At 40.3% G+C, this 14,124-nt stretch overlaps 1 protein-coding gene across 1 annotated transcript in view; it reads left to right on the forward strand.

Annotated features, from left to right (window-relative positions):
* Positions 1–13,798, forward strand: part of HS6ST3 (heparan sulfate 6-O-sulfotransferase 3) — a 278,208-nt gene extending 264,410 nt beyond the window's left edge. The window contains exon 2 of the mRNA XM_066545115.1: positions 8,083–13,798. Coding sequence (XP_066401212.1) covers positions 8,083–8,788 — 706 coding nt within the window. The 3' untranslated portion in view covers positions 8,789–13,798. The remainder of the gene's footprint in view (positions 1–8,082) is intronic.
* Positions 13,799–14,124: the final 326 nt, after the last annotated feature.

A 14,124-nucleotide genomic window follows, 5' to 3' on the forward strand; every position in this document is an offset into this window, starting at 1 on the left:
TGCTTAATTATTCTGATCATGAAAATTGTTTTCCTTTTATTCTCACCTTTTTCAGTTTCTGACTATTGTCCCTCATTAGCTATCCTGCCATGCACAAGAGTGAAAAGCCTTGCTTTTCTTCTCACTGGCCTCTTCTTAAGTGCTGAAAGGCTGCTGTTTGATCTCCACCTAATGTCTTAGACACTTCTTCGAAATACATCATTAAAACTTGTATTCTCCTATGCCCAGAAAAAAATTCTCAGCACTCCCACTATCCTTTTGCAGCAGTAGGTCTCAGGATACACTTTCACTGATAATTTTGAAGGGCTTGTGGCAATGTGATATGTCAAGAATGTGATTATTATTGTCGTGATTACTCATTACTTTAAAAAAGTACAAAATCACATGTCCGAAATCTAAAAGCAGAGAATATTTTAAAAAGTAATTGTCATTTTGCCTAGTCTGAGGCCAGTTGTCTGAATTCCTGAAGTATTTAAGAAAAAAAAATAAATAATTAGAGTCTCCACAAATGCAGTTTTTACCATTGTTTTCAGTACAGATGTAGTGCTGGATTTTGAAACTAATCTTTTTTCGGTATTATATAAATCTATGAACCTGTGCTATGTTAAAATAGCTTACCTAGTATCTCATTCTTTCCATATCTATGCATAGCCCTATGCCATTATTGAATTTGTTCTAGCTTCATTTCAAGAAAAATTGAACTCTTTAGGTGGAAAAATTCCTAATGTTGTATGTGTAGCATTTGTGTTGCCAAAGGTTCACTCCCTTTCTTTTACCCTTCTGGATTACCCTAAATCACTACTGTTAAAATTTGTTTGATGTCAAAGAGTGAGTGATCTCTAAAGACACTCCTTGTCATCTGTCATTCTTTAATCAGGTGTAGGACACTAATCTTCTGATCAAAACTGTGAAAAAAAACCAAAAACCAAAAACCAAAAAACAAACAAACAAACAAACAAACAAAAAAAAAACCCAAACCAAAACAAAAAAAAAAACCAACAGTGCTATAAAGCTTTCCTGAGCTTTTTCTGATGGCATGGGTACAGAATTTAATCAGATATTTCAGAGGATATTTTTAAAGAAAAAAGGGTTTGCAATATCTAAACAGAAAAATTGGGAGTTTTGTGATGAAAGCAGTGAATTGTGTTTACAGTGAACTGTAAAAGAAACTGAAGTTAGTGACAGGGAGTATTCCTCCTAACATGCAAGGAAATATAAGATTTCACATTTCTTAAGTGCTTCCCGGTGCCCAATCACTTCATTTCTCTTGCCTGTAACAGTCTGTGTCACCACAAATTGCTTCCCAAGTGACCACCTTTTCATACCAGAGCCAGACATACAATCCCAGCTGTCTGACTCCCAGCCCTCCCTCTGTCACACTGATATACTGATGTATCAGCAAGGACAACAAAGTTATAATGGACTGCTTTTCTAACTGCTGAATTGGAGATTTGTATGAAACAATACAGAACTTGCTTAAAAACTTTGGTTTACTTCAGGGAATGTTCCAACTCTATAAGCATGTTCAGAAAGAGATATTATACCATGACTGGTAGATGTTAGGTATTATAGGTACAAAGAGTTGTGAAATTGAGGTTTGCTGTGGTTATTTCTCCCTCATTACAAAATGTTATGTTAGTGGTTAGTTTTTGATGTTGGCCTGAACTTTGCATTCTGTGAATGCATCCCTTCAGGCAAGGACCCTTTGGCTCCAAGTGCAGGGCTCACCTTGAAGACAGAGCCACCTGCACAACACAGACACCTCCAGGTCAGCAGTTTATCTCCCTCTGTGGCCAAGGTACATGCTGTGATGCAGAGGGAGCCTCTAAAGGGATATGCAGCTCATGCCAGAGGTGGCCCCTGCCATGTCCAGCTACACATCACTGCCTGTGCTGAGCAGCTCCCTGCTGGTGTCAGAGCTTGCCTCGATGCATAGCTCCTATGTGGACCACTGCAATTAGGTATCCTTCCCTGAAAGCAGCATCCAGTCCCTTCTCTGAGCAGGCATGTTGTATGGATTTAGCTGCTCTTTCTGCCACTGGGGTAATGAAAAGGGTAGGTTTAACCAACGGACTTGTGGCCAACTCAGAAATGGGAAACAATGGCCAGTTTTTATTCCAGTTGGATTCCGAGCCATGGGACAAAAATCTCAAAGGAATAATGAGACACAGCTAAAATTTTGTAGTTTTATACCTCAAAATTAAAGTTTGGGGTTTTTTATTTTTATTTTTCTTTTATTTAACTCTGCTAAGTTTTCCTTTAATGTGGAGTAGGTGTCTATAGAATTTTACAGCCACTGTTTTAAGTAAAGTACTCATCATGCCAGATGAAAACTGCAAAAGTGGTGAGTGCTCAGATCCTCTGAGAAAACAGCTAATTAAGTGATTTTTCTACATGCTGAGCAGGTGATGCCTGTGATGTGAGTAGATAAACCTTCACTTCTTAATGGTGGTGGCTGTTCTTTCAGTAATAGTCTTGAAAAGAAACCCACGAAAACCTGAAAGGACAGATAATAGTATTAAGCTCACAAATTTATGTAAAGGATTTCTTAGAAAACCATTCCATCATGGTGTCTAGCATCCTGTGAGAGACACTAAGCTTAAGAAGCCTATGTGCTCTTGCTGCATCATCTTTGCCAAAGTTTGTGGGACAGCTAGTATTTATCAGTCTGGCTTGGTGGATAAGCTGTATGATGTTTCCTACAGACAGATGGACATTCATATATTTTGTGCACCGTTTCATAGATTTTCGTTACAGTGCCATTGTTCTGGATAAGTATGCAGTCTGTTCATGTTATTTTGGGCAGTTTATCTGTAAATGAAACACACCATGGATGCAGAGACACTCTGCACAGAAATGCTGCCAGCCTCAAGCTGATGCATCTGCATTTCATTGACTTTGACCAGTTCAGATCAGCCTGACAATGTTTTTTTGCTTTCTGCCTTCCCCCATCATTCCTGTTGCACATTCAATTATTCCCTAATTGCACATGTGCTGCATTATACTTACCTTTGTTTCATTTGTTTACCCTCTTCCTTTCACCATTACCCATACTGACAATACTTTGCCCAAAGAGAGGTTACTGATTGTGAGCTAAATCTGTTAATGCCTGTGAGAATTTGGGCTTAAGGATAAAACTGGGAAGTGTGAGGCTTTTGTTCACATAATGCTGGTCGTTCTTAAGCCTTCATTTGCCATAACCTCCATTGGTAGCAGAAGTGTGCTGACAGGATGGCTTTTGGTGGGTATTTCAGACCTTTCCTAAGGAGCACACTCACTTCCACAATTAAAGCTTCTAAGTTCTTATCTCCACTTGGGACATAAGCTTGACCAGGGCTCTTATTTTCCTTTCTACCAGGAAGAAGCAGAATGTGGATAGTTTTATGATGCACCTGGATTTTTTCAGTCACTTGGGTTTTTCTTTTTTCTGTCTGCTAGTGCTTTCCAGAATATTCTCTGGTGACTCTTTCTCTCCACCTCAAATACTCTTCTGTCTCTGCATCCACTGCCATGAGCACGCTGTTCTCCTTTTATGAAGATGCCATTCATCCCTCTTTCCCAGGAGGCCCTACAGGATGTTTCTGTTCTCCGTGTGCAGTGATCCTTCACGTATTTACTAAATCTCCCTCAGCTGGGACATCTGCTCCACGGTGATAGAGGAGGCAAAATGCTCTGGTTTGGGATCACCTCTACTTATAGCAGACTCTGCTCCTCTGAAATTAATTTCTAAACTGGAGCAATACTATTGAAGGATTAATGTAAGATTAGAGTATTTATATTAAAATACCATATAATGTGGAAGAAATACATGTTCTTTGGTTATAACTAGAAGCTCAATTTATCTGTTCTTTTAATTAAAGGTTTTCTTTGCCTAATGCTAATGAAGAGATTGGATTTCATGCAAGTAGGACTAGAGTCTTGGGAATTACCAAGTACTTCATAATTCCAGTGTAAACAATAGTGTGCAGCCCACACTTCACACTGGTGTTTGTTTGAGCTCTTGCATGGATCACCAGGCCCTTGCTGTGACCATCACTTGCCCAAAAAATCAACTATCCCATAGTGACAACTTCAATAACCCATTAGTTTCAGTACATCATGCTCAAAAGGAGATTGCTTAATGTGGGGAAGCTGCATAAAGTTTCCTTTCAGGAGGAGCTGACACTGCAACTGGGCTGGTAATGGGCTGGTGTTTGAAATGAAATCTAGACTGGTCTTACATGTGTATGTGTTTATAGAGACAGTCACAAGATACATTGTCAAACACACACTTATGGATTTACTATCATTTTTCTGTCATTGACAAACACACGTTATGCCAGATTGCAGTGTAAATTTTTACACACACACACAGACATGCTGATATAGATATTGATTGCATAATTATATAGATATAGTTTGTATGGGTTTTAATTAATTTGGAATATTTTCTGGAAAATATCTTCTCCCTGACATACCAGCATATTCTTCTTGGCTAGCCTTTAAGCACTGAGGATATCTGTGGTAGTAGTTTCAGCAATCGATGATGGGAGTCTATGAAATTAATCCAAGAAGTCTGTGATGAGTTTGCTTTGACAAGCAGGGTAACAGAAGTCATTATTTAATTCTTTGCTCAGTATTTCCCATAGTGGGTAGCCATTGAGTTCAACACAGCCATAAGTGTGAGCATGGGTGAGGCAAGAGGGTCATTTACACCAACAAGAACAAGTGCACATCTGTATTCAGAGTGGCTCAGGCATATTCAGTGTTCAGCTAACTATATGCTATTTTACTGAACAGTGAAGAAAGTCCATAGCCTGTTTTGTATTTTTATCCTGCTTCTTGTCTTTATTATGAGCTGAGTCCTTGGCTATTCCCAGTGTGATTGAATGCGTGTATATGAGGCACTGAGGGCTCCAAAATGCTTCTGTTATTATTCCATAAATGTCAACATTTGAAAACAAATTGAAAACAATTTCCTAAGATAATTTAATAATTTATATAATTTTCCCACTGAAACAAATGTCCAGGGCCTTAGTGTGTTTACTTGTATCATTATTCTGGAGACACGCTTTTCCCTGAAAGGAAACTTTGTGCACAAGTTCAGTGTAGCATTCCCCCAGTCCAGGTACAGCACATAGCAGTGTCATCTGGACAGTGTCCAGGCTAAGGTGGAAGAAATCTTAAGGTCTTCCAACCTCAGAGTGATTAAAAGGGTGACAGAGGGTCGAAGCCAGAAGGTTAATCAGAGGATTGTAAACTGTGAATGCGGCGTAAGTTATCGGCCCCTCAGAAACTAAATGTGTGTCAAGCTGCTGTTAAAATTTGTATGCCCGATGAAGAAGCCATTCAGTGGAAGGCAACTCTCTGGAAGCTGCAGAATCCAGCAGCAGATTTATCTGGGCAGTGAAAACAGCTGCAGAAGTTAGGTACTCACAAGGAGGAGCAGCAGCAGGCTCGGTATGCAGAAGGGAAGGTGCGGATGTTAACCAAAGATGTACTGCTCTCATTTCCATGCATTTGCTTTGTACTCCTGTTTATTGCACTTCAAACACATTTACATATCCAGGGATGAAAGGGAAATGATTGATGCAAAGGAGGTATTTTTGTTAATTGTTGTTGCTCTGAGTCATACCTGACTGGGACTGCTGGAGATGGGTGAGGAAGGACAGAATTATTATTAGAGGTATGAATAACTGTCAAGAGCAAGTTTAAAATCTGTCTGTTACCGCTTGTTAACATCCAAAATTATCTGAAGAGAGGAGGGGCAGCAATACAAAGACTAAGCCAATGCCCCATCTTTGTTGATGTAGATGTTTGCAACTGCCTCTGAGTCTTTGTCCATTTTTTTTCATCTCTGTTCCCTTGCAGTTTCAGCCGTTTTTGGTCACAGCCCTATCAGTGCCTGCTGGATGTTGCAACAGCAGCTTCTTATGCTCAGAGCTGATGGGTGTTTGAGAGTTGGGCTGCTTTATCTGCACAGCATTTGTGAAATGCATCCCCTTTTCCCTGTAAAATGGAAAGTAGTTCTTAATGTGCTCTCATACATGCAGTGTAGAGCCAGGATGAGATAAGGATCCAATCTGAGAAGGGAAAGCTGTGCCTCAAGTGTCCAAAGACTGCTTTTTCATACTGCAGAGTACACAGGAGGATTTCTGATACTTCCTGCTCTGCAGGAGAAGAGGGATTTTAGAAATCCCTGTCTATGAAGGGTTGTGTGATTCTTGGGTTCCCTGTTGATGTGGATGGTGTAAGTAACTGAAGGGGACCAAAACAGCTGATGTGCAATTTGGCTATGTGTGAGCAGCAGTCAGAAGACCCAAGCTCCAAATGATTCTGGAAATATCATCCTTCAAAGTGTCATCTGATGCTGACAGAAATCTTGGCTTCCAGTGCAAGTGATAGTGAAAATACATCCATGACACTCCCTATTTTAAATCCTTCCACCTGTAAAGCTTCTTCTGTGAAATAAGTATTGAAACAGCTGTTTCCATTAGAGAGTAGCTCAGGAAATTACCCTGCAGCAGAACATAGTCCATAGTTTGGTCTCATAACCTTATTCTGGAAAGTATATTATAGGTCCTGTAGGTGGAAAGTTCAGAATGAATACAAATGAAGTATTCAGACCTTTTTCCCTTTGCTTTGCCTGCACTGGGAAATAGATCTGCATATTTAGCACTATGTGGGGAAATAAATATTTTTATGGTTAACGTAAGGTTCATGGAGATGGTGAATCTTTAGTGGCAGGAAGTGGGTGATACCTAAAAAAGCAAAGTAATTGTTGTGGAGGGTGCTAAAATTTTTGAGATTTTTTTTATTTTACTAGAGTTAGCTCTTGTATGAGATGACGCTTCCAAAACGTTGGTTTGTTTACAGGTACCTTGTCCTCAGCAAGCTTGCTTCCTGCTTACTTCCTTCATCCTTCTCTGCTTCCTGCTTACTCTCCTCATCCTTCTCGAGGCTGCATAAAAAGTACTGAGACCAGACTTTTCTTAGGAAATCTTAGGGCTCATGATTTATTAATGTGCAGTTTGCAGTAAGATGAGTCATGCAAACTCATGAGCCTATTTTTGTACCAGATCATGTGTTAATTTTAGTCATGAATCTTCTTCTGGTAATTCTAGCTGAGAGAAATCACAAGTATTTCAGTTTTGCTTTGTGTTTATGATATCACCTTATAACTCAGGTGAGTTATTATTGAGTAAAACATCCCTCAGTTAAAAAAACCTCAATCTGTGAAAATTTCCTTGATACATATTTAATTGCAGTCCCTTTCAGATTGCCATAAATAAGACATACAAACTGAATTTAATAGCAAAAAGATGAACTGACAATGTGAGCTCTGTAGTTATTTTTTCTATTTCAGATCAATATATCTTGGTGTCTCTTTTGTATTCTTGACAGGTGAGATTGAATAATAATAATCCTTACACCAACAAATGCTTTTGTGCTACAGGATTATAACTAATTTCAATCAAGCACTTGTCTAAAATTAAGTCATATTAATGGATTTTTGGTCTCCTATTATCTTAAGTCCAACCCACTTAATAATAGGGTTTTTCTTAAGTAGGTGGCTCATGCCATTCTTCCACATGGTGTTATTTTTATCACTTACACTGTCCACATGAAATTGCTTAAGCTTTTCTTAGGTTATGGCCGAATGCTGTAGGGATTATCAACCCCTGCATCTTGTGAGACGTGTGTGTCTCAGTCCAGAAGAGAAGCGGCAGGATTATTACAATCACTTTTCACACAGTTTCTGATATTGCTGGTGGTTAATACTTCAATATAGAGGGGAGCACAATTCAGTTAATTGGTTGATATGTAAAGTAACTATCACTGAGCACTTGATAGGTCGAAGTAATTCTGTTTCTCTGATAACTGCTTATTTCCTTTCATCTCTCTCTCTCTCTCTCAATTTACCTTGTATTTTATTCACAGTATTTATAAAGATTTTACTGTCTCAGAAGTAGTCACCTGAAGTGCCTACATTGCCCTGGAAAAAGTGAAGGGTGTGGTGCCAGTGTTGGGTAATAGTTTTATTGGAGAATAAAGAGGAAAACCTACTGAAATCTTAAAACTGTGTTTAATTATATGTTTCAGGAATTTCTATTACATCACCATGCTGAGGGATCCAGTGTCGCGGTACTTGAGTGAATGGAAACACGTCCAGAGGGGTGCGACGTGGAAAACTTCCCTTCATATGTGCGATGGAAGAAGCCCAACGCCAGACGAGCTGCCTACCTGTTACGAGGGAGACGACTGGTCTGGAGTCAGCTTACAGGAATTCATGGATTGCAGCTACAACCTGGCCAGCAACCGCCAGGTGCGCATGCTGGCCGACCTCAGCCTGGTGGGGTGCTACAACCTGACTTTCATGAATGAGAGTGAGAGAAACATGATTCTTCTCCAAAGCGCCAAGAACAATCTGAAAAACATGGCCTTCTTCGGGCTGACGGAATTTCAGAGGAAAACACAGTATCTCTTTGAGAGGACATTCAACCTAAAATTCATTTCCCCCTTCACCCAGTTCAACGTCACGCGGGCCTCGAACGTGGACATCGGCGAGGACGTGCGGCGGCGGATAGAGGAGCTGAATTTCTTGGACGTGCAGCTGTATGAATACGCTAAGGACCTGTTCCTGCAGCGCTTCCAGTACTCCAAGCAAGAGGAGCACCAGAAGAACCGGCTAAAGAGGCGAGAGGAGCGGCGACTGCTGCGGGAGCAGAGAGCTCACCAGTGGCCAAGGGAAGAGGCAGCAGAAGTAGCTGTTACTGAAGATTATAACAGTCAGGTTGCAAGGTGGTGATGCTCCCCCATCTTGCCTAACCAATGAGAGGATCAGAGTGTTTGTGCAACGTGGCTACCTGGGAATTAGCCAAGGGAGACTTATTGCTTTGGTAAATGAGACCTCGTCTGACAACTCCCCCTCCTTGTCTCAGTTTTTCTTGGTTTCTGCCAGTGAGAATGTATTTTGTTCTCAATAGGTATTGGTCAGTGTTATTAAATGGCAGTAGAATAAGATTCCTGCCAGAAAAGACTTCCTTCAAAGGCCTAAGCTATGAGGATGGGTTGAAGAGAGAGAGAAAGATCCTTTGCATTAACAGATGTACCCTGTACAATCTGAGCTACTAAGACTTGTGCAGACATGAATGATAAATTGGGGGAAAATACCTGGCTTAGTTTTTTTGTGACATGAGAGCTGGTTTGTTTCGTACTGTTCATTACAACTGTAGTGCATAACTTTCTAGTGAATGAAATTGATAAGATGCACACATTGCCCTTCAAACTTCTACATGCTGTGTTTTGATTAAGGGAAGAATTTGATGAGGTGATTAAAAAAGACATAGGAAGTGTTGGATTGGGGCACTTCTAGCTCTGTTCCAAAGGCCAGCAGTGAGAGATTGATTATAGGTGAGGTAGTAGAGGGATTGGCTTATTTCCCTGCAGGTGCTGAGAATACCGAGCCCAGCCAGGTAGGAACCATCTTTCTAAGTGTGTGTGGCAAAGGCAAGCTTTGAGAAATGAGGTCCACGTGGCAGCTGAGGACACATCACAGAGATTATCTGGCTGGGGGCAATTAAATCTGCCTTCACATTCACAAAAGGGGTCAAGAAAACTCCAGGGAAGAGGAAAGAGAGAGAAGGAAAAGCTTAAATATTAGTGCGACATTTTCCAGATTTGCTGTAAAAGCCTGGAGATACATTGTCTGTGAAGGTAGCCAGGTTTATTATATTGTCTGTTAAAATACATTGATGCTGAGTGCATACAGCTTAAATTGGTTTTCTCTCTAACTACAGTAGTGGCTAGAAAAAAAATCAGCTTTCATTTTTATAGGATACATAATGGATATGTGGAAAGTCTTGATATTTATTACTCTATATGAGGATTCTTTGTAAATTTATTGTTTTCATGATGAGAGATCTGTATCTGTTTTTCTTCCTTGTCTAGAAAATGATTCAATGGGTTCTTCCTCCATGTGTTCCATTCTTGTGGCTAAACTGCATCTGTTTATTCCAAGATTTTATGTTGTTCCATTCGTAATAGTGAAATTTTTAAAAGAGGGTCCTGTGCACCATAGATCTGAGAGTTTTTTTCCTTCTTCTTCTGGCATAAATGTAAAGCATTAGGAGGAAATTTCTCTAAGTGCCTCAACATGGCTGCTAAATCAAGATGCTGAAAGTATATTATTGCATGCATGAATGGCTTTTACCTTATAGATTTGCTAATTAGAAGTACTGGAGTACCTGATGTGGATGCACATTTCTCGCTTGTTTTCAAAATTCAAGGTTTCTATCCAGTTGGTTGAAAAAATAATGTGTTACAGAAAAAAGAGGCTCAATTTGAAAATTTGTCCCTTCATTTCCAAGTTGGATTTTTTTTTTGTGCATGCTGTATCTTTTCTTCTGACAATGCTATTGCTACTTATCTATGCAGAATATCAAAAATAGAGTCTAATGATCCTGTTGAAAGTTAATGCATACAATAATAAATTGAACATTGAAATATCATAATAGCATTAAGAAGTGAAGAGGGCTACCAGGATGATGCCTCATTATCAATGTAGTTCATTAACAATCTGCTGCTTTACGTCGGATTGTCAATGTGTTACCTTGGGGTGAGTAGCGGTGGGGTTTGGTCCCTAATACCTCTTCCACTCATGGTTCATGTACATTTCTCCCTCCTCTGCATTCAGAAGGGAAAAGGAAGATTGTTGTTCTCCTGCCTGAGCATGGGATGTCTGCTTAGGGAAGAGTGAGGAGCTCCCTGGGTTCCTGGATGGTGCTGCTTGGATCCCCCTTGCCTGGAAGAGGCACTCTGACACCTCGCTCACGTATGGACACCAACCTTCCAAGACTTAAATTGAAATCTTTACAGTTGAGGTCTGGTTGTCCTGGCTGCAGGACAGTGGGGCCATGAAGAACTAAGACTCACTGGCACTACTGCACCTTTAGCACAGTGCAGGTAATTCACAGTGATCTGACAGCTGATGGCACCAGGGCTGTAGGCTGGGCTGGCCCTGGCCCTGTGGAGAGAAGGAGCTTTCTGGTCGGTGCCACAGGGATGATGGGAACTATTGCATCTCTCCATTCCTGTGCCCATTGCCACATCTTGCTGGAGACCAAACAGCGTGAGAGGGAAAGGATGCTTTTGGCACCTGATGCTCAGTCTCCAGGATTTGCTGGTGCACTTCTTGTTCCCATGAGCACAGGTAGTTTGGGGTGCTGGGGAGACCCTGAAGGGCAGGGGAGAAGCCAGCCATGTGGAAGGAAAGATGCAAGGCCAAATTCACATTGAGGAGCAAGATAAGCAAGGAAGTAAGATGAATTCCAACTCATCTTTTGTTCTGTAGGGCATCCTTTTCTTTTCTTCCTAAATGCAAAAAGAAGTTGTCCCTTCCTCACATACCTCTGTGCTCAGCAGGCCCCCTCTCCATGCTGCTCACAGCAACTGGGACCCTATTTTTCATTTAGAAAATGCAGTATTTTTCTTTTCAAGGGAGAGGAGACAGTGCTCAGAAATACTTCCCTGGAGCCTCACCAGTGACTGTAAGTATCATTTTCAGCTGTCTAAGCACACCAACTGTTCTCCAGACTGTTCCTTCTCCCTGACACAAAACAAAGCCTAATGAGGAAAATCGAAGACGTTTTCTAGGTGGTTTACGTTAGCTTGAATAGTTTGGCAACATCTTAATGTGATGCCTAACCTTTTTCATCAGTCATTTCCCAGGAGTCAAGATTAGAGTCCTGAAGAGCTGTTAATGTGCTGTGGCATCTATGTTAATGGGATTTGCCTTAACGCTTGGGATTTAGTTAAAATTGAAGTTGGTTTGTTGGATTTTTTTCCCTCCGGAGTCTGTGTAACAGCCCTGGTTGTGGAGGAGTAGGTTTGTTGCTTTAACAAAAGTTTTGGGGTTTTTTTGGGAGGGGTGGGCAGTCAGCAGCTAAGACCTTGCCCAGAGCCCTGGCCTGAAGGACCTGGTGCCTCCTTCCCTAGCTCCAGCTGCAGATCCAGCAAACTCACTGCACCAACAGTCCTGTTTTTCTTAGCAGAGTTTCCTTACACATGACAAATAAAGCAGTTTGGAAACACCTTCAGGCTGACTTCTAAGACACAGGCCTGCAGCTTTTTTCCTCTTGGGCACAGTGCCTGAAGTAATGTAATGCAAAAGCAAAATAAAATCCTGCTTCATATCTCTGTTATTCCAGGTTTTCATTGCTCTGACAGCATAAACTTCACCATAATTACACTGGCCCATATAAGATCAGGGAGCAGCATGTTTCTTTCTAAAGCTTTGTGAGCAACAATGCTATAGGATTTCTGTCCATCTTCCTGGCATTCTTTTTTTGCTTAAGCAAGGCAATTTGGCTTCTGCTACTGTGGTGCTGAAACAAATCTCATTCTTCTGTAATGGAGATGTACTTTCTAATCTCTCCCATCACACTCCCAGCACTGCCTTTTCCAGTTATAATTCACTGTAGGCTTGGAATGGACAAAGAAACATGCTGTGTCATTAGAACTTGGTCCTGATAATTTGATGTCTAGTCCAAGCACTCACCGTAAGGCCTTATGGCCTTATTAAGGAATAAAAATTTGTCTTCTCTTTCCCACTCACCAGTGCTGACAGTAAAAACCTTTTTCACCATCAAGAGAAAAAAAAAACCCACTGTTTCTGATGTTGGGTATTTTCCACTGCTGATGTGTTAATAGTGAGGCTGTCAAAGCCTTGCTAGGGATTCTACCCAGTATACAGCAGTAACTTACTGTTCAGTAAAAACAGAAATGCAGAAAAAAAAGCGATGGAAGTCAGATCCAGAGCCACACTTCATATCTGTATCATACCCATTCGACCAAAGGCAGGTCACATCACCTTTGTGTCTGGAGATGTTTCAGATTTAACATCCATGACTAAGTCAGGAGGTTTCTTAAGTTGATCTTCTTGCCCTCACATGCTTCCTTCTGCCCTAGGAAGGGATCTTGTTTCCCATCTGCATTCTTGTATCAGTTATGAGCACTGCTGTTTTAAAACATATCTCACTTTTTCTTCTCCCTGTTGCTGTTTCCCTGATACACATGGAATTATTCTTTTTTGGGGTCTGGGATAAGGATTAGGTGGTTTCCAGACTGGTGGGGAATACTATGTACAAGATGAATGATCACAATAAAGTCATTCAGCTGGAGTTGATGGCTGTATCCTCTGTATGTGTGGGAAAAAAAAGAAAAAGCACGCTCGAAAAAGGTACCAAATTTTCACTGTAACACTTCTTTCAGTTTGGTTCCTGTAATATTTTCTTTGTCTACATTTTATGGAGGGAAATGGGTTCCATTCCTGCAATGTCCTTGGCTTTCCTCTTGGCTGTATCACTTGTTCTGTGATTTCAAATAAATGTTGGAAGAGAAGAAAAAAAAAGAATTCCCATCAGTTGCCATATTTAAGATGAAAGAATAAATTAATAGGTTGTAAATTACTTTATTCTTTAGGAATTTTCCTTCTGTTTATGTGCAATAATGTTTGTGAATTCTGCTACTGAGAGATTGTATTGTGAGTAATCATATATACTTCCATTCCTATTTAAAAGATAGTTTGTAGACCTAGGGATTTTCATTGACATAAAGCACAATTTAATGAATTATTTAATGTGTTTAACCATTGTGATGTCAAAAGCAATTGTTTTCATATATTTATTTGTTGGTGATTTTCTGTAAAAATGATGCTCATTAAGAGATCTGTTAAAAATGAAGTTTTGTTGAATATTGTTGGGTCCATGAATAACTTATGAGAACAAATAAACATTGATTGTGTTTTTGAAACACTAAAGATTCTGTCTTATCTACATAGCCATAAAAATGACTGAAAATGTTTCATGTCATAGTAAAAATCTACTGTGTGTTTTTAAAAAAATGTACATGGAGAAAAATCATATTGCTTTAACTTAATATTTAATTATATTAGGGCCCAATACCAAATCTTTTGCTTACAATTGGACTTCATTTCTGCTCCAATAGCACTGAGGAGCAGTCCAAACTGTCAGGATAATCTCCTGAGCTCTGTGGGGAGTAATGAGAAGCTGAAGTGTGTTGCTGCACTGTGAGCCTTGTACTGCTGGATTGCTCTTGAAGTCTACCTATATGAAAGCTGTGGGG

Source organism: Molothrus aeneus, chromosome 2, assembly GCF_037042795.1.
Source record: "Molothrus aeneus isolate 106 chromosome 2, BPBGC_Maene_1.0, whole genome shotgun sequence".
NCBI lineage: Eukaryota > Metazoa > Chordata > Aves > Passeriformes > Icteridae > Molothrus > Molothrus aeneus.